The sequence below is a fragment of the Pan troglodytes genome, chromosome 8, assembly GCF_028858775.2.
Source record: "Pan troglodytes isolate AG18354 chromosome 8, NHGRI_mPanTro3-v2.0_pri, whole genome shotgun sequence".
Classification (NCBI taxonomy): domain Eukaryota; kingdom Metazoa; phylum Chordata; class Mammalia; order Primates; family Hominidae; genus Pan; species Pan troglodytes.
In genome coordinates, this window is record NC_072406.2 from 32,352,631 (window position 1) to 32,375,792 (window position 23,162).

The 23,162-nt window shown below is 32.7% G+C and overlaps 1 protein-coding gene across 1 annotated transcript in view; it reads left to right on the top strand.

Moving 5' to 3' along the window:
- Positions 1-23,162, top strand: part of MALRD1 (MAM and LDL receptor class A domain containing 1) — a 631,174-nt gene that overhangs the window by 264,339 nt on the left and 343,673 nt on the right. The window contains 2 exon segments of the mRNA XM_063780496.1: positions 17,597-17,842; positions 19,526-19,683. Coding sequence (XP_063636566.1) covers positions 17,597-17,842; positions 19,526-19,683 — 404 coding nt within the window.

A 23,162-nucleotide genomic window follows, 5' to 3' on the forward strand; every position in this document is an offset into this window, starting at 1 on the left:
CATCTTTTGAATCTATGCAGAAAATTATGTTTGTTTTGTTTTGTTTTGTTTTTTGTTTTTTTCTTTTTTACTTTTATATCTAGCTGTGGGTATTACACTAACCAATTTTCAAATCTTGGCCCAGGCCCACAGTCTTAGAATTAACCCTACTTGGTCAGAATCTATTATCCCTTCTATATATTGCTAGATTTTAGCTAATCATAGTTTGTTGAAATTTTTGCAAATATTATTTCTGAAAGGCACTGTTCTATAATTGTCTTTTTGAAGTTTGTTGCTTACAATTATATTCACTCATAGTATGTATTATGTGCATATATAAAGGTATATATGAAACATTTATATAATTGTTTTGTATTTTCTATCACTACAATTTCAGCTTCATAGCGCTAGGGATAATTGGTTAATTGCTTTGTTTACTACCTGGATCATAGTTGGAGCTCAGTAAATACTTCTGAAATAAATGAATGAGAAAGGTAAAGGGAATTCCCACAGATATGAGTATACAGAAGGTCTAAAGGGTAGCTCATCCAGACTGGGTCTGGAGCCCTAAACTGAAGCAATATATTCCAGAACACATACAAGTGAATAATTACATCATTGAATTGATTATATTTAGAGGAGTTCTGTAACTCAGTTATACAATTATGTTAAATAAAAATAGGAAATAATTAAATTCAAGACAAATAATAGTTGTATGAGAACTTAAATATAACATACTATATGACTTAATTGCAATATTTATATAGTTATAGTAATATGAACAATGGATATACATTTAAACAAAAATTATAACAACTCTTGGATTGTTGAGGGGAGAAAAGAATACATCTTGGGGAAAGAAATAGCATAAGACCTATATCCTTATCCCTCGTAGGGCAAAGGTAAAATTGAAAAATCAAAAATTAGCATTATAAATATTTAGACACATGCAGAAAATATCAGAAAAATAGAAAGGTGTTAAAAATGATTTTATCCAAAGTGTACCATAGAGTTAGTGTAGGATGAGACATAGGCCTCTTGAAATAATATTTAATTTTTTTTTTTTTTGCAAATGGAGTTTCGCTCTGTCACTCAGGCTGGAGTGTAGTGGTGCAATCTCGGCTCACTGCAACCTCCACCTCCCAGGTTCAAGTGATTCTCCTGCCTTAGCCTCCCGAGTAGCTGGGATTACAGGTGCTCATTATCACGCCTGGCTAATTTTTGTATTTTTAGTAGAGATGGGGTTTCACCATGTTGGCCAGGATGGTTTCAAACTCCTGAACTCAAGTGATCCACCTGCCTCGGCCCCCCTAAGTGCTGGGATTACAGGTGTGAGCCACAGTGCCCAGCCAATATTCAATTTTTTAAACTCCATTTATGTATTACTTTAATAAAAATTTAAATTAAAGGTAAATTTAACTGGATAAGAGAGCTTATGTATAACAAATACGTAAGACTGGTGCAGTTTTTAAAAGCTCAGCAGGTTTCTCAAGACTACAAGATTACTAATCAGCTCATATATTTTTCGCTATCATTATATTCCTCATAAATAATCTTTGTGAAGATAATTACATAAATATGGATGTTCATGTGAATGAAAGTTCCCTGGCCATGCTTATTCTCAAGTGAATTTTAAAGATGAAAAGTCTTCAAAAGTGTGAATTTACACTTTTGGAGAAAAAATAATTCATTGATGAAATTTCAGTAGACAAAGCAGAAAAATAAAAGTTGCTCTCATTTTTTTTCCCAGAATGTTTCCTCCTTGCATTTCAGCAAATGCTAAATACAAAAAAATAAAATAAAATAAAATAAGGGGCCGGGCACGGTGGCTCATGCCTGTAATCCCAGCACTTTGGGAGGCCGAGGCGGACGGATCACGAGGTCAGGAGTTCGAGACCAGCCTGGCCAACATGGTGAAACCCCATCTCTACTAAAAATACAGAAACAACAACAAAAAAATTTAGCCAGATGTGGTGGTGGTGGGTGCCTGTAATTCCAGCTACTCTGGAGGCTGAGGCAGGAGAATCGCTTGAAACCAGAGGGCGGAGGTTGCAATGAGCCGAGATCATGCCACTGCACTCCAGCCTGGGTGACAAAAGCAAAACTCTGTCAAAAAAAAAGAAATAAAAGGAAGGAAGGAAGAGGAAAGGGAAGAAGGGAGAGAGGGAGGGATGGAAGAAGAAAAAAATGACAACATAAAACACGAGAGAAAACATTTCTATATAACCTTCTAAGGACGTGTCTTGTCATTAAGTTTCTCACACGTGTATACTTGTATATGTGCTATTCTTCACTTTGCATTGTCCTTGAATCCACAGGCAAGGCATAACAGTGTTTTTCTAAAAATTATGAAGGTCAATTAACCAAGAAGCTTTGATAGTTTTCACACAGTTTTGTGTGTATAACTCAGGCTTCAACATGGAAACTGAAAAACTGAAATTTTCTCTTGGTTAGATTTTCACTAGATATACAAGAACGCACATTTATCAATTCAAAACAATTTGTGACTGGTCTGTTTCTCTCTCACCGTGAATAGTGCAAAACCAATAGAACTAAATGAAATACAGTTCTTTACTGCTCTCTTAGCATAAATTATTGTTTGCACTGGGAAATTGTTTAAGCGGCTATTTGTGAGGGGACTTTAAGTTTGGCATCTTTATTGCCTTTCCAAAGAAAGTTCATTTAAATATGTGCATACATTAGCTACTTTTTAAATGTTTTCAGTGACTTAGTCTGCATATATAAATACACATTACTGTTTTTTAAATGCCTTAGTAATTTAGACTGCATGCATAGTACAATGAAGTAATAATGTAGAAATCCATTTTCTTGTGATACATAGAACGTTTTAATATTCTAGAAATTATACTGTATAATCTTGCTGCAGTATGCAGCTCAGATTTCAATTCCTATTAATGCTATAGCCTGTTTCAGATAAATTAAAATTTTCAATGTAATAGTTTACATGATAAATGTTCACATTAAAAATCTGATGGTTGATATAAAGCCCAGTAGCATAATTACTATAGGCTGCTTGCTGCAAGCTATAACAAACCTACTTAGTTTATTTCCTGAAGTTCTATGCAAATTTTTGAAACAGTTTTGTGATTTTATTTAGTATCACATCTTATTTCATAAGTGATTTGAAGTATCACTTAAATGACTTGCGTATAGTTTCGCCCATGTGCACACACACATATACACACACATGCATATATACTGAAGGTTTATGGAATCAAGATTAACGCAACTCAGTGTCCTGGGCAGCCCTTTACAGTTTTCACTCTTCAGGATCCACGATGGTGGTATGCACCTTCCAGGTAGCAAGGTGGATGAAGAAATAAAGAAACTGGCCAACAGGTGCATGCCAGCTGTCCTTTAAGAAAAGTATCTGGAGATCATCACAGGACCCGTGGGATTATATGATATTAGCCAGAAACTAGTAGTGTGATCATACTACATTTTTCTGGGAAATGGATTTCATTCTGGGCAGTCATGTAACCATCTAAGAATTGTAAATCAGAAACAAAGGACAGATATAGGGGGCAAACATTAGTCCCTACCACGTGCAATGATAATACATTGTGAAAGAATGGTCACAAAGTGAAATGGGCCATGGGATGCTATGGCCCTGCACTTTTTCTAGATATAGACTGAAAATAAAAGCTTTTTATTGACCGGAGGGAAAAGAAAAAATTATGATGAGATTGAACACTCATCACCATAACCAATAACCAGGTCAGTAGAAACACAACTTATACTAGTTGAGAATCTGATAAAATTTTCTTTTGATATACTTTCAATATTCCCCAAAGTAGGTACAATAGGTAATTTTAATATTTCATTGTTTAAAATAATGTTTCTCAATACATGCCAAGGTGAAATTCACTAATTGCAACAATAGAGGAATGCAAAGTTAGACAGCTAATGTATACCCAGATATAAGATAGTGTAGCTTGATCTAGTGTTGTGTTTATTATAGAGAAAGGGTTTTTCTCTGGTGGTGAGAAAGAGTTGGCAGAAAACTTTAATTATGGAACAATATATTGGGCTTTAAGGTAATAGATCTTAATCTTGTTGATATACCAAAATCACCTGCAGGGCCCTGGATAAGGACACACATCCTCACCATACTGTCACCCGCCATGCTCTCCTACTAAGTTGGAAGGTATGACCTTATAATCTGTATTTTTCTAAAGATACACTGATTATTTTGATACATAACTGGTTGAGAACCATTGTTATAAGATGTGAGAGTAATTGGTTCCTTGTTATAAGGAGAGAGACCAATTACTTCCTTGAAAGCCACATGCTAACAAAGCTCAACCACGATGAAATTAAAACAACAACAAAAACAGACTAGTTAATCCTGTAAACTAGAAGGAACTTGAATTTACAATTAAAAAGTTTCCAAAAAGAAAAATCTCCAGGCGGCCAGACACATTGGCTCATGCCTGTAATCCCAGCACTTTGGGAGGCCGAAGCAGGTGGATCACGAGGTCAACAGATCGAGACCATCCTGGCCAATGTGGTGAAACCATGTCTCTACTAAAAATACAAAAATTTGCTGGGTGTGGTGATGCACACCTGTAGTCCCGGCTACTCAGGAGGCTGAGGCAGGGGAATTGCTTGAACCCAGGAGATGGAGGTTGCAGTGAGCCAAGATTGCACCACTGTACTCCAGCCTGGGTGACAGAGCGAGACTTCGTCTCAAAAAACAAAACAAAACAAAACAAAGCAAAAACAAAAACAAAAACAAAAAAAACTTCGAGCTCTGTTGATTTCACTATTTAAAGAAGATCTTTCTTCCTTTCCTTGCCCTCAGCGTCTTCAAATTATAACTGTCTCATATTTCATTCCCTCAGATTTCTACCTTTATTTAATCTTGGCTTATGAATCTGTGGTTAATAAGATGGTTAAGTTGTGTTGCACTTGAGTTCCTGCTTCTCTGAGGAGCCTCTTAAGAACCAATTACATGTGTAGGGGCAAAATGCTGTTAACGTGGGACAGACAGGAGGGGGAGGTCTCCAGATATCAAAAATTGCTTCCCTCACAGTAGCTGGGTAGATGTATTTTGATACTGTGTACCATTTGAACAAACAATGGAGGAAAAAATGTTTGAAAGTCGAGGAGTTGATACATTCCTTTTTTTTTTGTTTTTTTTTTTGTTAAGAGGGAGCCTTGCTCCTATTGCCCAGGCTGGAGTGCAGTGGCATGATCTTGGCTCACTGCAACCTCTGCCTCCTGGGTTCAAGTGATTCTCCTGCCTCAGCCTCCCAAGTAGCTGAGATTACAGGTGCCCAACACACCCGCTAATTTTTGTATTTTGTTAGAGATGGGGTTTCCCCATCTTTATTACAGACGGGGTTTCAGTCTGTTGGTCAGGCTGGTCTCAAACTCCTGACAGTAAATGATCTGACCACCTCGGCCTCCCCGAGTGCTGATACATTAATCTAGTTCACCTTAGTATCCAAGCAAGGAACTCCCTCTTTTGTGAAAAGACTGTTGCACTAAGTTGATTTATTGGGAAAAACTATACAGGAATAGCAAGGAGGACTCTTTTATTTTTCAAATTATATTAAGTAAAAGGAGAATGATTAAGGTAAAATAAATGAAACACTATGTGGTACAATTCTTAGAACAGGATTCTATTCCATTCAAAATAGTCAATGCAAAGTATAACATATTATTACCACGTATCATGCTGAGGCATAAATAAAACTATGCATAACTGTTGGGCTCAAAACTGATGTTCAAGCACCTTAATTCCATTGCTAGATAATTTGTTGGTTAACTTTTGCAAAGTGGAGAGAATAGTAAGATCACTTCAAAAATGAAAAGATGGGTTGTTATTTTGTTGTGTTTTTAAAAAAGGAATAATGCATGGGTTATTTTTATATATTAAGTAAAAAATAATATAACATTTTCTTACTAAAGAAACTAACATTTTCTTACTAAAATACATTTCATGCCCTTAAGCTATTGGTAATATGCAAAGTTATTGAGAATGGATTCTGGAACTAAATTACCTAGATTCAGATCTCAGGTCTGCTCCCTACTCAATTGTGTAACATTGAGGAGGATGTTTTATTCTCTGCTCGTTAGTTTTTTCATCTGTAAAATGAGGTTATTAAACAGAACTACTTCATAAGATTTATGTGAAGATTGAATAAGATATATAAAATTCTTATAAGCGTGACTAACAACTGAAAAGTATAAGTCTCAGTCATAATTATTGTTTTTTTTGTTTTTGATACAAATCCTATAACCATTAATGAATTAAGAACAAATCTGGTAACATTGAGGAGGATGTTTTATTCTCTGCTCGTTAGTTTTTTCATCTGTAAAATGAGGTTATTAAACAGAACTACTTCATAAGATTTATGTGAAGATTGAATAAGATACATAAAATTCTTATAAGCATGACTAACAACTGAAAAGTATAAGTCTCAGTCATAATTATTGTTTTTTTCGTTTTTGATACAAATCCTATAACCATTAATAAATTAAGAACAAATCTGTTACAATCAACATACACGTTAAAGGAAAATATCAGGTGTAAAATGAGGTGATTTCAGGAATTAATAGATTATTATTTCTGAGTATTTTGTTTGCATTGCCAGTATTCTATAAGCAAATTAATAAACCTAAACTTTATAAATAATGAAATATAATCTCCTTTCATGTATTTTAAAATACTCTATGCACAAAGCTTTGCCCAGTTCTATGAAATACCAATGATAATTGCCAGCAATAAAATCCCAATCCCTTTCATTCACAATTTTCACCATTTTTGTCAATCAAGAATTCTGTGATTAAAGTAAGCTGGACGCACAGATTTTAAAACATAATTGGATTAATTGACATTTTTCTGTCCCTACTTTATTAGAAACATTATGCATTTAGCTTTTCAAATATATACAATTTTTGTACTCTAAACTTGACACTTCTAGAGGGCCAGTATTAGATTTTATACTATATGGAAGCTACCTCTCTATCTTGAACTAGAACCATACCAAAGCTTAAACAATATGTATTCAATTAATGAAGAAGGGAATTCGTTTTGCATTTCCAAAAGCATTATTGAAAATAAATTCTCCACTGTAATTTATCACATGCACTTGTGATGATAATGGTGAAATGAAATCCACGGTAGAAGTGGATTTGGTTGAATGAATATGTTGTCAAAACCTCTTCTATACCACTGTATCAACAAATATTTTCCAGATTCAGTCAGCATCTTTTTGGTGGCCATGGAAAGAAGTATTAATCTGCACCAGCAAAGTCTTAAGACACGCATAGTTGAAAGAACACAGGGCCTGTGATCAATCAGTGTATGGTCTACCTCTTGATCTGATGTGTGCCAGATATTTCAGAAGACAAATATTTTTTGTTTATATCTTTTTCTGAATCTATTAAAAATATCTTGTGTTTTTCCCTTCATTTTGTTTATGGTTATTTATATTACTTGATATTCAAGTGAATTCCTTGCACTCTGACATGAACATGATCATGACGTACTGTCTTATGTGCAGAACTTTATTGGCTAATTTAGTACAAAATTTTGTGCCTATGTTCATGAGACATATTGGTCTATCATCTTGTCATGTATTTTTCTGTTTTTGGTATTAGAGTAATATTGACATCATAAAATACACGTGAGAGTGCTCCCTCTTCCTCTATTTTATGGAAGAGTACATGTTGGGTTACTATTCTTTCTGTTTACATGTGTTGTAGAATTCATCAGCCAAATTTTGCCCTAGAGTCTTCTTTGTGACAAGACTGTTAATTATGGTTTCTATCCATGTAATAGTTGTAGGGCTGTTCACCTTTTTTTTCCTCTAGTTGGATTTGGTAATTTGTTTTTGAAGGAATTGATGTATTTCACCAAAGTTGTCAAGTTTATTGTTATAAACTTGCTCATAATAATCCTTTATTATCTTTTTAAACTGTATACAACATGTAGTGATATCTTGTCTTTCATTTTTCACATTGGTAATCTTTGTCTTATTTTTATTTATTTATTCATCAGTACAGATGCTGTTTTATCAGTTTTATTGATATGTGCAACTAAACAGCTTTTGGTTGAACTGCTGTTTTTCACAGTTGTTCATTTTGTCTTTAATGGATATTTCCTCTTGATTATTTTCTTCCTTCTACTTACTTTGTGATAAATTTGCTTTTATTTTTCTAGCTTCTTGTGATAGAAACTTAGTTAATTGATTTTGGATCTTGTTTTGTTAAATGTAAGCACTTATAGCTATATGTTACCTGAACTGCTTTACCTGGAGCCCATAAATTTTGATATGCTGAGTTTTCATTTTCATAAGAGTTCAAACTATATTCTAACTACTGTTGTTATTTCTTCTTTGACTCAATGGTTACTTACAAATATGTTGTCAAATATTTGGGTGATTTTTCAGATACCTAATTTGATACTGATTTCTATTTTAATTCTGTTGTGCTTAGAGAGCATACTCTGCATGATTTTAATTCTTCTAAATTTATTGAAACCTGTTTTATGGCCTTTTATAGGGTCCAGCTAGTGACTATTTCACATGTCCTTGAAAACAATGTATATTCTGTTCTTGTTTGGTGTAGTGTTATGTAAATGTTAACTAGACCAGTATGCTTGATCATGGGTTCATGTCTTCCATACATTTACTTTCTGTTTTATCAGTAACTGAAAGAAGAGTGGTGATACTTCCAACTAACCTTGCAGATTTGCTTATTTCTCCTTTTGATTCTGTCAGTGTTTGTTTGTTGTAATTACATGGATAAACACTGAAGTTTTATTTTTACTTAATTTTTTTTTTTTTTTGAGACAGAGTGTCACTCTGTCACCCAGGCTGGAGTGCAGTGGCAGGATCTTGGCTCACTGCAGCCTCTGCCTCCCAGGTTCCAGGAATTCTCCTGCCTCAGCCTCCCAAGTAGCTGGGATTACAGACATGCACCACCATGCCTGGCTAATTTTTTGTATTTTTAGTAGAGACGGGGTTTCACCATGTTGGCCAGGCTGGTCTCGAGCTCCTGACCTCAGGTGATCCACCTGCCTTGGCCTCCCAAAGTGCTAGGATTACAGGTGTGAGCCACTGCGCCCAGCCTTCTTTTTTTTTTTTTTTTTTTTTTTTTTTTTTTTTTTTTGATTGAATGACTCTTTATTACTGCAAAATGGTCCTCTTTGTTCTTGGAAGTGTTCCATACCATGAGTTCTGCTTATTCTCTCTGTTCTGGTGGAGTTCCAACACCTATTGGCCGTAAGTGATTTGTATGAATTATTCCCCTCAGCTGTTCGGTAGTTCTTTTGTTTCATTTTTTGATTACGTTCTTATTTCTTTTAAAAGTGTTTGGAATTTTACTTTACACACTTTTTCTCTCTTAAGTAAAATCCCAATTTACTGTTTCTCTTAATTCCCAATTTTCTCTTCCTCTTACATTTGTATATAGTCTTTACCATAGAAGTTTAATGTCCATACATAATATTATAAGGTTTAAAGTAATTTAATATATTTATCATCCTTTTGAACATTATATAGAATTTAAAAATGTTTTAATCATTTCCTCTCTATCCATTTACTTGTGGTTAGTTGTTTTGCCACATTTTGATACATTACATAAAAATTTGGCAGTGTTGTTGTCATTGTTTTTTATATTTACCGTCAAGTGTACTGCTTTCTTTACTGGAAATTTTTTGTAACATCTTAGGTTTTTATTCTAGGATCACTTGATTTCTTTCTAAAGAACGTTCCGTAGCAATTTCTTAATAGAGTCTTTTGGTGACAAAGTCTTTCACAAGATCTGCTGAAGGCACGTTAGCCAAATGTCTTGTCTCTAAATAGCTCTCCTTACAGATATATCATGTATTGCATTCTCTATTATTTTCATTATAACCTCATTGAAAAATGGGTTATGGCCAGGCACGGTGGCTCATGCTTGTAATCCCAGCATAACGGGAGGCCAAGGTGGGTGGATCACTTGAGGTCAGGAGTTCCAGACCAGCCTGGCCTACATGGTGAAACTCTTTCTCTACTAAAAATACAAAAAAAAAATTAGCCGGGCCTGATTTCGGGCACCTGTAATCCCAGCTACTTGGGAGGCTGAGGCAGGAGAATTGCTTGAACCTGGGAGGTGGAGTTTGCAGTGAGCCGAGATTACGCCACTGCACTCCAGCCTGGGTGACAGAGTAAGACTCTGTCTCAAAAATAAAATACAATAAAAATGAGTATCATTAATATTATGGAACAACAAGCAACATGAGAGTTCAGGGAATAAATGGTATTTCCAACTGAGTAAAATTTTAACAGATTCTGTGGTATGTATTAAAACATTATTTTGACCAATGGTACTATGAAATTTGTATGTGTATATATTCAGGTGTGTATACTTGAGAAATAGCTTATAGATAATTGAACTTCAAAACATTACTCCAGTCTATACCCTTAATGTCAAGAATGTGTCTGTTCTCTTAAATGCTGCCTGGCTTTAACAATTAAGGTTTGTTTTAATAATATAAGAGTCTCAGACTTCATTGTGCTAAGAAATTCCAAAACTCTAGATCATCCTCACAGTATGTTGTTTTGATGTCTTTTCCTGAATACCTGTAAAAATAAATAGAATTTTGACATTCACAACAGGCCTGATCTACTTGTAGTGTAGTGTGATGCATGGGATGACATCTGATATTATTTGATAGATGGAAGTGTGTGTGTGTGTGTATGTGTGAGTGTGTGTGTGCGTGTGTGTCTTAGAGAAATGGAGAGAAATGGACATAGTAAAAGGAACGTTGGCATAAAAGTTAGAATATCTGAATGGTTTTATTCTTTGCTTATCTGCTATTATATAATCACAAACTAGAAGGCATAGTTGTGTCACTTAATTTTAGTAGCTGTGATTTTTATAATAGAAGTTTTATTTTTCATGTTTGAGTTTATGTAATATAGGACTGCAGAAGTAAATACTTGGGATTTACACCTGCTGTTTAATTCAGATAAAGCTCTTGATCGGGGCTTTCTTCTTTATGTACTTTGTTCTTTCCATTAATTTTCCTGGTCTGCTCTGGGAGTCATTATAAATATATGGAACCCTCAACCGCACTCATCAGAAGGCTCACTGAGTAGGAGCTGTTAGTATGCTAGAATGTTTAACAACATAGATACTTGTGTGATAAAATTATTTCAGGTGGAAGATTTTCATCCTGTACCACTCCTGCTACTCAGTGTTTCTGCAAATGTTGAAAGGTTATATACTCTTTCTTTAGTAGTTAGATTCTTATAACCTTCAGTACCAAAATTCTTTATATGACTTACTACAATTTATTAAATGTTTTATGCAAATTATTAATATCAGAAATGAAGTAGGGAACATCACTACAGATACCATGGACATTAAAAGGATAATAAAAGAATACTATGAACAACTCTATGTTCACAGTTTGCTAATCTAGATGAAATGTTTGTTATATAGGTAACTTGCATGTCATGGGGGTTTGGTATACTGATTATTTTGTCACCCAGGTAATCAACATAGTACCTGATAGGTGGCTTTCTGATTTGCAGTCCTCTCCCATCCCCCACCCTCAAGTAAGCCCTGGTGTCTGTTGTTCCTTTCTTAGTGTCCGTATATCCTCAAAGTTTAGCTCCCATTGATAAGTGAGAACATACAGTATTGGCTTTCTGTTCCTGTGTTATTTTACTTAGGATAATGGTCTCCAGTTCCACCCATGTTGCTGCAAAGGATATAATCTCATTCTATTTTATAGCTGCATAGAATTCTCTGGTAAATATATACCACATTTTCCTTATCCAGTCTACTGTGATGGGCATATGGGTCATTCCATGTCTTTGCTATTCTGGATAGCGCTGTGATGATCATGAATGTGTATGTGCCTTTATGATAGAATGATTTATATTCCTTTGATAACTTTTTGATAATGAATATGAATTGAGAGTTACTAAGTACATACTTTATATGGTTCATGCTGCTTAGTCTATTACATGTTAACTAATTTTAATACTTGTAACTCTGAAAGGTAGACAAGTGTTATTATTATTTCCATTACTTAGGTAAATCATATTTACATGTGATGATCAAAATATCTCTTCCAATAACAAAAACTTTATGGGCTGCCTATTTTAAGTCTATTTCTTATTCAGTATTAAATAGATACTAGATGCTAAGCCCTGGGTCTGCAGCAAAATGGAAATAGTACATTCTCTAGGACTTTGAGAGAGGCAGATAAATTAAGCAAGGAATTAAAGTGTGATGAGTGCTATGATATGGGAAGTGTGAGGTGTTATGGAAATGTATAGCATTTAAGTTTGTAGAACCTAACTTAGACCAAATGGTAAAAAAAGGGAATCCTAAGAAAAAAGACTTAAAGTCTGAATGATAATTCTGGTATTGGAAGATAAGTATTCCAGGTAAGAGAGAGCATGGTGTAAGATGATATTGTGGTTTGCATTTGCATTCCTCTGATAATTCATGATGTTGAGCATCCTTTCATATAAATATATATATTGTCTACTTGTATGTCTTCTTTGGAGAAATGTCTTTTGCCAATTTTTAAATCAGGTTACCTGAGTTTTGTCCTATAGAGTTGTAAGAGTTTATATATATATATATATATATAAAATATATAATACATATATTATACATAATATATGTATAATATATGTATTACATATGATATATGTATTATATATGTATTACATATGATATATGTATTCTATATGTATTACATATAATATATGTATTCTATATGTATTACATATAATATATGTATTCTATATGTATTACATATAATATATGTATTCTATATGTATTACATATAATATATGTATTCTATATGTATTACATATAATATATGTATTCTATATGTATTATATATAATATATGTATTCTATATGTATTATATATAATATGTGTATTCTATATGTATTATATATAATATGTGTATTATATATGTATTATATAAATATATGATATATATTATATAGTATATATAATATAATATTTACTATATGTTATATAGTATATATAATATAATATTTACTATATATTATATTGTATATAATATATTTACTATATATTATATTGTATATAATATAATATTTATTGTATATTATATAGTATATATAATACAATATTTGCTGTATATTATATTGTATATATAATATAATGTATACTACATATTATATTGTATATATAATATAATATATAGTATATATAATATAATATGTACTATATATCATATAGTATATATAATATAATATATACTATATATCATATAGTATATATAATATAATATATACTATATATCATATAGTATATATAATATAATATATACTATATATCATATAGTATATATAATATAATATATACTATATATCATATATAGTATATATAATATAATATATACTATATATCATATATAGTATATATAATATAATATATACTATATATCATATAGTATATATTATATAATATATACTATATATCACATAGTATATATAATATAATATATACTATATATCATATAGTATATATAATCTATTTCCTATATATCATATAGTATATATAATCTATTTCCTATATATCATATAGTATATATAATCTATTTACTATATATTATATAGTATATATAATATAATATTTACTATATATTATATAGTATATATAATATAATATTTACTACATATTATATAGTATATATAAGATAATATTTACTACATATTATATAGTATATATAATATAATATATACTACATATTATATAGTATATATAATATAATATATACTACATATTATATAGTATATATAATATAATATATACTACATATTATATAGTATATAATATAATATATACTACATATTATATTGTATATAATATAATATATAGTATATATAATATAATATTTACTGTATATTATATAGTATATATAATATAATATTTACTATATATTACATAGTATATATAATATATTTACTATATATTACATAGTATATATAATATATACTACATATTATATAGTATATATAATATAATATATACTACATATTATATAGTATATATAATATAATATATACTACATATTATATTGTATATAATATATAGTATATATAATATAATATTTACTGTATATTATATAGTATATATAATATAATATTTACTATATATTATATAGCATATATAATATAATATTTACTATATATTATATAGTATATATAATATAATATTTACTATATATTATATAGTATATATAATATAATATTTACTATATATTATATAGTATATATAATATAATATTTACTATATATTATATAGTATATATAATATAATATTTACTATATATTATATAGTATATATAATATAATATTTACTATATATTACATAGTATATAAAATATAATATTTACTATATATTATATAGCATATATAATATATTTACTATATAATATATAGCATATATAATATATATGCTATATAATATATAGTATATTATATATAATATTATATATATAATTATATTATATATAATTAATATACTATATATAATTATATATACTATATATATAATATATAGTGTATATAATATATACTATATAATACTATATAATATATGGTATATATTATATATACTACATAATATATAGTATATAAAATACATACTACATAATATATTGTAAATATAATATAATATATACAATATATTATGTAGTATATATTATATAATATTTACTATATATTATATATCATATAGTATAGATAAAATTATATATACTATATAATATATATAATTTCATTTATTCTTTTTATATTTGAATGCTTCATTTTTTTCTTTTTCTTGCCTAATTGCTCAGGCTAGGACTACTAGTAGTAGTTTGAATAGAAGTGCCAAGACTGGGCATTAATTCTTTGCTCCTTATGCTAGAGAAAGAACTGAAAATTTTTTACTTTTGAGTGTGATATTGTATTTGAGCTTTTTATATATGACCTTTATTATGTTGATGTAAATTCCTTCTATGTATAGTTTAAGAGATTTTATTATGAAATGATGTTGAATTTCGTCAAATGCTTTTTCTGCATCTATTGAAATCATCATAAGATTTTTATTCTTCATTCTGTTAATGTGGGGTATCACATTATTAATTTGCTGATGTTAAACTATTCTTGCATATCAGGTGTAATCTTATGTGATAATGATGTATGATCCTCTTAAAGTGCTGTTGAATTTGGTTTTCCATTATCTTGTTGAGGATTTTTGCATCTATATTTATTAGGGATATTGGCTGTAGTTTTCTCCTTTTGTAGTGTTTGTGCATGACTTTGGTATTGAGATAATGCTGGATTAATAAAATGAATTAGGAAATGTTCACTTCTCTTCAGTTTTTTGGAAGAGTTTGAGAAGGATTAATGGCAATTCTTCTCTGAATATTTAGTGGAATTCACCCTGGAAGCCAACTGGTTCTGGGCTTTTCTTTAATGGGAGGGTTGTTACCATTTCAGTCTCATTACTCATTATTGGTCTGTTCAGATTTTCTGTTTCTTATGATTCAGTCTCAGTAGGCTGTAGGAATTTCTAGGAATGTATCCATTTATCCAAGTTATTCAATTCTTGGTGTATAATTGTTCATAGAAGTCTCAGTGATCCTTTATGTTTCTATGGAATCAGTTGTATTAACTCCTCCTTTAATTTCTAAGTTTATTTATCTGAGTCTTCTTTATTCTTTGTTTATCTAGCTAAGTGTCTGTCAGTTTTATCTTTTCAAAAAATGAACCATGTATTTTATTGACATTTTCTATGGTTTATTCTCTATATTATTTATTTATGTTCTAATCTTTATAATTATTTTTGTTCTGCTAACTTCGGCCTTAGTTCTTTTTCTTCTAGTTTTCTGTCAAATAAAGTTAGGATGTTTATTTAAGATCTTTCTTTTTTAATGTAGGTATTTATCACTATACACTTCCCTGTTAGTACTGCTTTTGCTGCATCTCACAAGTTTTGCTATGTTGTGTTTTCATTTCATAAAATATTAATAATTAACCAAAAAAATTTTGTCATAGACGGAGTCCATGGTTGAAGCTTATTTTCAATGGCTTCATAATACAAAGTCCACCTAATTAGGCAACCTCAAACAATTCAGGAACAGCATAACACACAAAATTGCCAGAAGCCTTCATAATACGTTTCCTCTCCAATGGCTTCAATGTGGCATTCCATTCATCTTCATCTTCTACTCTCTTCCCTCTTGACCATCTATTGTCTAAAATGTGAGACTTATCCAGGAGGTACAAGCTTCTGTATGAGGTTGTATCACCAGCCGTTTCCAGCTCCCAGAAAACCTTATAATAAATACCTGAACTTCATCCCCTACCTCTGACCCACATCAACCCTCATGTACCAGGTAACTTGCCTCCAGAGGTTCATGTGGCAGGGTGGGGTTACCACCTTCGAAGTAAAGCAAGGAGTGATGTTATCAGCTCCTCTACCTGGAAGAAGGAGAAGACAAGAAAAAAAAAAAAGTCATATCCTGTAGTGTCAGAGAAAAAAATGTGAAGCTGATATCCCAAGCTGGATTTCTGAACAACTTTTTCTATTGAAATATTGTTACCCATGACAGTTAAATTCTGTTGCAATATTGGAGTAGTATAATAATATTGCCTTCAATATACATTCTAAATAACCTCGTTCCAAAGCACTTTATTTCCCTCATTCATGTATTTGACTAATATTTACTAATCACATAGTAAGGACCAGGCACTGTTCTAGACACTGGTGGGATATATATATACACACACAAATACATATACATATGCATACACACACACACACACACAATACTCTTTTAAATTAGATTAACTTCTCTAGGATTTTGCTCTTTTTTTCTCTTTTGAGCTAAGGAAACTAAAATTTATCAAATGTTGGTATGATCCAAGTCACGTTACTAATAAATATTTGCACTAGAGGTCAAACTCAGGTCTTCAAAAGCATTGCTTTTTCTCATGTTTTGTAAACAAATCTCTATGGTTGGCATTGCATTGTAGAAAAATTGCTTCTAAAAGTCCAAATTATAGACAAATAAATATGCATTTTAGAGAAAAATCTGTTGTAGTGTCAGTTATTAGTTATATAAGCATAGCCGTGCTTCTAAGGAGGTATCTTACATATCGTGGCTTCTGAAAAATATTAGAGTGGACGGATGCTAATGGAATGTATTTCCAAATGCCACATAATACATGATCTCTTAGTTCCTTAAAGATTTTGTTTCAGGATGAAAAAATAGAAGGCCTCACATTGGCTCTCAGATATAATTTACATCCTTGAACACAGTTTACTAGGAATGTTGCATTTGGGGAGATGGAGGGGTACTTTCCTAGATCAATAAAGTGATGCTTTTTTTTTTTTAGCATTTGTGAATAATCATAGTCATGAATAAGCATCTATAGGTTAGAGCTCTGGAGCAGAGTGGGAGAGAGAGAGATGGGGTTCAGGTACCTCAAATTCCTTAGAACAATATGTTCCTTTATAGATTAAAATGAATCCACTCTTACTGCTTTTTGACCTCACTGAATGTGTTAGGAGTGTTCGCTCATTCTTGTTTTGTTTTGTTTTGTTTTAGGTTTCTGCCCACTTGGCTATAAGGAATGTCAGAATGGAAAATGCTATAGGCTGGAACAAAGCTGTAACTTCGTGGATAACTGTGGAGATAATACTGATGAAAATGAGTGTGGTAGCTCCTGTACTTTTGAAAAAGGCTGGTGTGGCTGGCAAAACTCCCAGGCTGACAACTTTGATTGGGTTTTAGGGGTTGGCTCTCATCAAAGCTTAAGACCTCCCAAAGACCACACACTTGGAAATGAAAATGGTAGGTTATTAGATTGTTGTAATTGCTTTCACATGATATTCACAATGTACATCAAAATGTCTTTTCTGATAGCAGCTGGGGAGCTCTGAAGAGACCACCACGATGATATTGCAAGGCGATCAAACATTTAGTGAGTGTTTTTTTTCTTAGGGGTGCTCTAAGAAAGGGCCACAGAGTGGATGACTTAGACAACAGACATTTATTTCTCAAATTCTGCATGCTGGAAGTTCAAGATCAAGATATTGGCAATGGTGATTTCTTCTGAGGGTTGTGAGGGAGCATGATCTCTTCCATGTCCCCTCTTAGATTCTGGTAGTTTCATTAGTTCCTTGGCTTGTGTATGGTGGTTTTCCCTAATTCTTCACATCATCTTCTCTGTAAGCATGTCTGTTTTTAGGCCCATATTCCCTGTTTCATTAGGACCCAGTCATATTGGATCAGTGTCCATCCTAACAGCCTCATTTTAACCTGATCATCAGCAAAAACCCTATTTCCAAATAAGGTCACATTGATAAGAACTGTGTGTTAGAACTCTGGCATATTTTTGGGAAGGAGGGAACACAATTCAAACCATAACAGTTTTTAGCCAAAATCCAATATTAATCATTAATTCAGCAATTGAAGTTAGATGATAATGTATGCTGCCATTAGACATCTTTCCTAAATGGTACACACTTGTAATCAATAACCCTGAATTCTGCCACTTATGTGATCATTAGCAAGTCATTTAAATTTCAGATTTTCAAATTCCTCATCCGTCATTTTGAGATAATAAAATTTGACCTGTGTGCCTCACAGAGATTGTGGAGATGATGTATATGAAGAGAAAAGAGTTTGAAACCTATAGAGATGCCATGAAAATTTAACTTTAAAGCCACATATGTTAAGGGTGTTGGGCATGGCTCATTTTTGTAGTGAATGGCTGAGACTTGATGAAGGAATAAAGGACAGTAGCAGAATAAAGCTTGTTACTTTATTCCTTGGTGAAGGAACTTTTTTCCTTGGTGAAGGAATAAAGGACAGTAGCAGAATGAAGAAGTGACCCTGAATCCCTGGATGCTACATCATAGGCAAAGAAGTCTAAATATTGAAATTCCATAGGTCTACTAAAAAAAAAAAAAAAAAAAAAAAAAAACTGACCAAGCCAGGGAAAGCAAGGCAAAAGTGTCATTCAAACACTCAGCCCTACATACATGAAATGTTATGGATATGTCAATGTACAAGAACAAAACTCAATACCTTTCTTCCCATGTTACTTATTAAATTTCTTAGTGTTATATTTACACACTCAACAGATGACTAAATTTTTAAAAGCACACCATATCACTCTTTTTTTTTTAGATTTCATTGGTAGTCTTTACATTATTTTACAATCACTTGATAGTTTGGGAAATCTATAAAATAATTTTTGTAGCTATCTTGTTGATGCGACGGCATAAATATCCCATCAGATCAGTTAATGTGCATACTGTGAAGCACGTGCTAAAAGCACAGACGGTTGGAAATTGTTCTGTCAGCAAGCTAGAGGCGAGGCTATTAGATTTTCTTTCTGTTCCAAATGAAAATACTTTTGGCAGCTCAGATCATATGAATTGTAATTAAAGACCCTAGCTATGATGGAAATGCAAAAACAATCCCATCATTGTTATTTCGGTCTTCTCTGAATTCTGTCCTTGTTCCTAGGGCACTTCATGTATCTGGAAGCTACTCCAGTGGGCCTTCGGGGTGACAAAGCACACTTAAGGAGTACCATGTGGCGAGAATCCAGTGCAGCCTGCACCATGAGCTTCTGGTATTTCATATCTGCAAAGGCCACAGGATCCATTCAGATTCTCATCAAGGTAGGAACATGGCCTGTGATGCCTCTGAGCTTGTTTTGTTCTGTTTTAGAGACAGGGTCTTGCTCTGTCACTCAGGCTGCAGTGCAGTGGTGCAGTCATGGCTTACTGCAGCCTCCAACTCCTGGACTCAAGCGATCCTCCTGCCTCCGCCTCCCGAATAACTGGGACTACAGGCATGCACTATCATGCCTGGCTAATTTTATATTCTTTGTAGAGAATAATTTTATATTTTTTGTAGAGATTTTATATTCTTTGTTGCCCAGGCTTGTCTCAAATTCCTGGGCTCAAGCAATCCTCCCACTTCAACCTCTCAAAGTGCTGGGACTACATGCATGAGCCACCACACCTGGCCCCTCTCTATAGGTGGCATGTGGCCTGAGGGAGTTGACTTGGCTAGAGAAGTCCCCCTGTTTTTCAAAGGTGCCATCTCCTGTGGCTGAAATGATCTATGGGGTTTGGTAAGCTGAGACATGAGAACCAGCTTTGAGTTCAACATCATATCCTGTGATTATGACTGAATCCCAGAGACTCCTTATATAATAGTAATTAATCTAGGACACATACATTTCTTCTTCCTATTTAGTTGTTTCCTTCCCTTTCCTTTCCAATAAAAGAAAATAAATTATTTGTGCATCTGAAAGAAGACCGGCTATCCATTTTTCCTCACATATGAGCAATCATTAAGGGAACTAATAATAGACATTCTGGTTCTAAGCACACTGTGCAAAGGACTGAACTACTCAGGAGAATGATCAAGGTATGATTACATGAAACTGCTTATTAACTGTGACACAGTAATGCATTTTCTTAGTAAGGATTAATTGGATGTTTCTGTCAGAGCTTTAATTTAGTATAACAAAGTGACAGTGTTCAGGGAACAAAATAACGTAGTAAATATTAATATTAATGAGACTTGGTCAAACACCTTTACTCTTTACTGAGTTAAAACAGTAGCTGAAAGGAGATGTATATGTGCACGCGCAGGTATGTGTGTATTTATTTGAAGAATCTAGGTAGAATTCCAAGAAAGCTTACTTTAAAGCATGCTGTGGAGACCATTGCTTTTTTTTTTTAATGACACATGAGCTTTGGTTAAGTGCCCTGGTACTGATAGAAAATGCCTGAGCTGAATACCAAAGAGCTTATACCTATGAACAGCTTATGTCTGCAGAGTCTATGTTTTATTGGAAACCAGAATTGACTTTATAACTTAGAACTCTTCTATAATGATGCAGAAAAGTCTGCCTAATAAAATACATGTTGCAAGAACCACAGCAAATCATTCTTATATTTAAAGATGGAAACTTACAAAAATATAGCACTTAAAGTTCTCATAAGAGGACTTCACCAGCACTCTTGAAATGTGATACTTGATTCTATGGTGTGCACCATGTTAGAGATTTTGTACTGTTCTGTGGGGTTTGCTTTGATTATTTGCTTCAGTCGTATTTACATTTCAATTATGTTACAGTAACAAGCTTTTTATGTCTAGAAAGTGTAATACTAAACCATTTTGCGATATTAGTCTTCCTATCAATGGCATAGAATTCCTGTGGTTCCTCTAATTGATTCTTAGGGAAATTTAACAGCATTTTAAAAAGCCTATCTTCCTACTGTACACACACACAAACATACACACACACACACTTAAAAAGTATATATTCCTGTACTTAATTAGTCACATTGATTGTGAAGAAATCTCTCATAATATATTTGGATTCTATATTCATGAGTATTAGGGCAATCATTTCATCTTGGTGATTAATAAGATATGTATTTTCAACCAGCATTACAAAGTAGTTATTTGGCTGTCTCTATGTGGAATCATGCTAGATTTTACCTTGCTCATTAGTTTGAAAGCATCCTAGCTAGATGGTAAGCCCAATAAAGGCAAGGATTCTGCCTCCAAATTCTTTCTTTACTCTTCGTCTTTTAAGATGTTCCAGTACACACATTCGCTCCCTCTGGCTTGGCACTCCCTGTCTATTCTTAGTTAGGCCCCCTTCTGTGTTTTCTGGCTTTTCCCTCCACACCGAGTCGCACCCAATTGGGAAGACTCGACCTTTTGCAGAACTTTCCTTGGCCACATTTGCCTAGCCTCCCACAATAATTCCTTTTCTGAGTGTCTTGCAGTTCCAGAAAGATTCCTGCTAACTGGCTGTTCATTAGAAATTATTCTAGTTCAACCAACTGATTGTAAAGTCTTGAGAGCAAGGCACTGAAGTTTTAGGCTTCAAGTGTCCCTCTCAGATCTTCAGAAAAGGGACTGCTGGATGAAGCAAAAAAGTGGTGGCCTCCCAGAGGTTGTGGCTGGGCTGGAGCCAACCCTTATTTAGGACAACCCTTGCGAAGGGATGGCCATTGTGCATTACATGCATGACGTTCAAGTCTAGCCTGAAGAAACATCTATCATCTAAATCAGAAACATATACATGGAATCAGATTTAAAAGCATGTGCCATTGAACAATAATTAATTGGTAGCATCATTTATATGGGGTAATACTGACTATAGATCACTACAACAATGCATCCATAAATACGTCATTTATAGAACACCATCACTTATATTATTTCATGGAATTCTTAACACACCCCTCTGAGTTAAATAATGGGAGCCTTATTTTACTAAAGGGGTAGAGGAGTCACAGAAATAACTTTACCACCCTATAGCTAAATACCCAGTCAGTGACAGAGTGGGAACATGAATCCAAGTATGTCTGTGTCCAAAACTCATTTGTTTACTCCCAACCCTGAGCCCCAAGTGTTCCACACTGACTTTAATATTGAAATGAAGATCCCCCTTTATCCAGATCTATACACATTGCATAGAATATTTTTTTAGAAAAAAACAAAATGAATCATGGTTCTTAGAATGGCCATATATGATTCTTAAATGACTCCTGTAATAAGAAAGTAAATTCAGAGAAACCTCAACAAAGCAAAGCTATTGCTTTTGAGAACATTTGGTGAAAAGCAGTACCATATTATCTATTTCTGTATTTTTTGCCTTTGGTTACATGAGAGTTGCTTTTCATTAGAGAGATGTAACTGAAACAAATGTAAGTTTTGTGTCTTCAGTCAAGCAATGGGTGAATAATAAGAGGATCAAAAAAATTGAGAAATTGATGTTAATTTTTTCATTTTCTTGAAGTTTGCTTTAGTTATAAATGAGAAAAAAAAACCTTTAAAAGGATGTAGTTAAACTTTTTTGAAGGAATAACAATTTTTTAAATACAGTTGTTTGGTATGCGATCAGAGGGTTTACTAGGTAGGATGATTGACTCTCACTCTCTGCTTCAACCAAGCCAAACACTGTGTGCATGAGATTCAGCCTGTGGGAAGCAATGAGAATCTCTGTTACTCCACTCCTTCATTTCATGAGTGAGTCAAGAGAGGCTCAGATGGGCTAAGTTATAAACTCAAGGTCACCAGTAAGTGGATTGACTATGACTTGAACTCAGGTATTCTGAAATTAAGT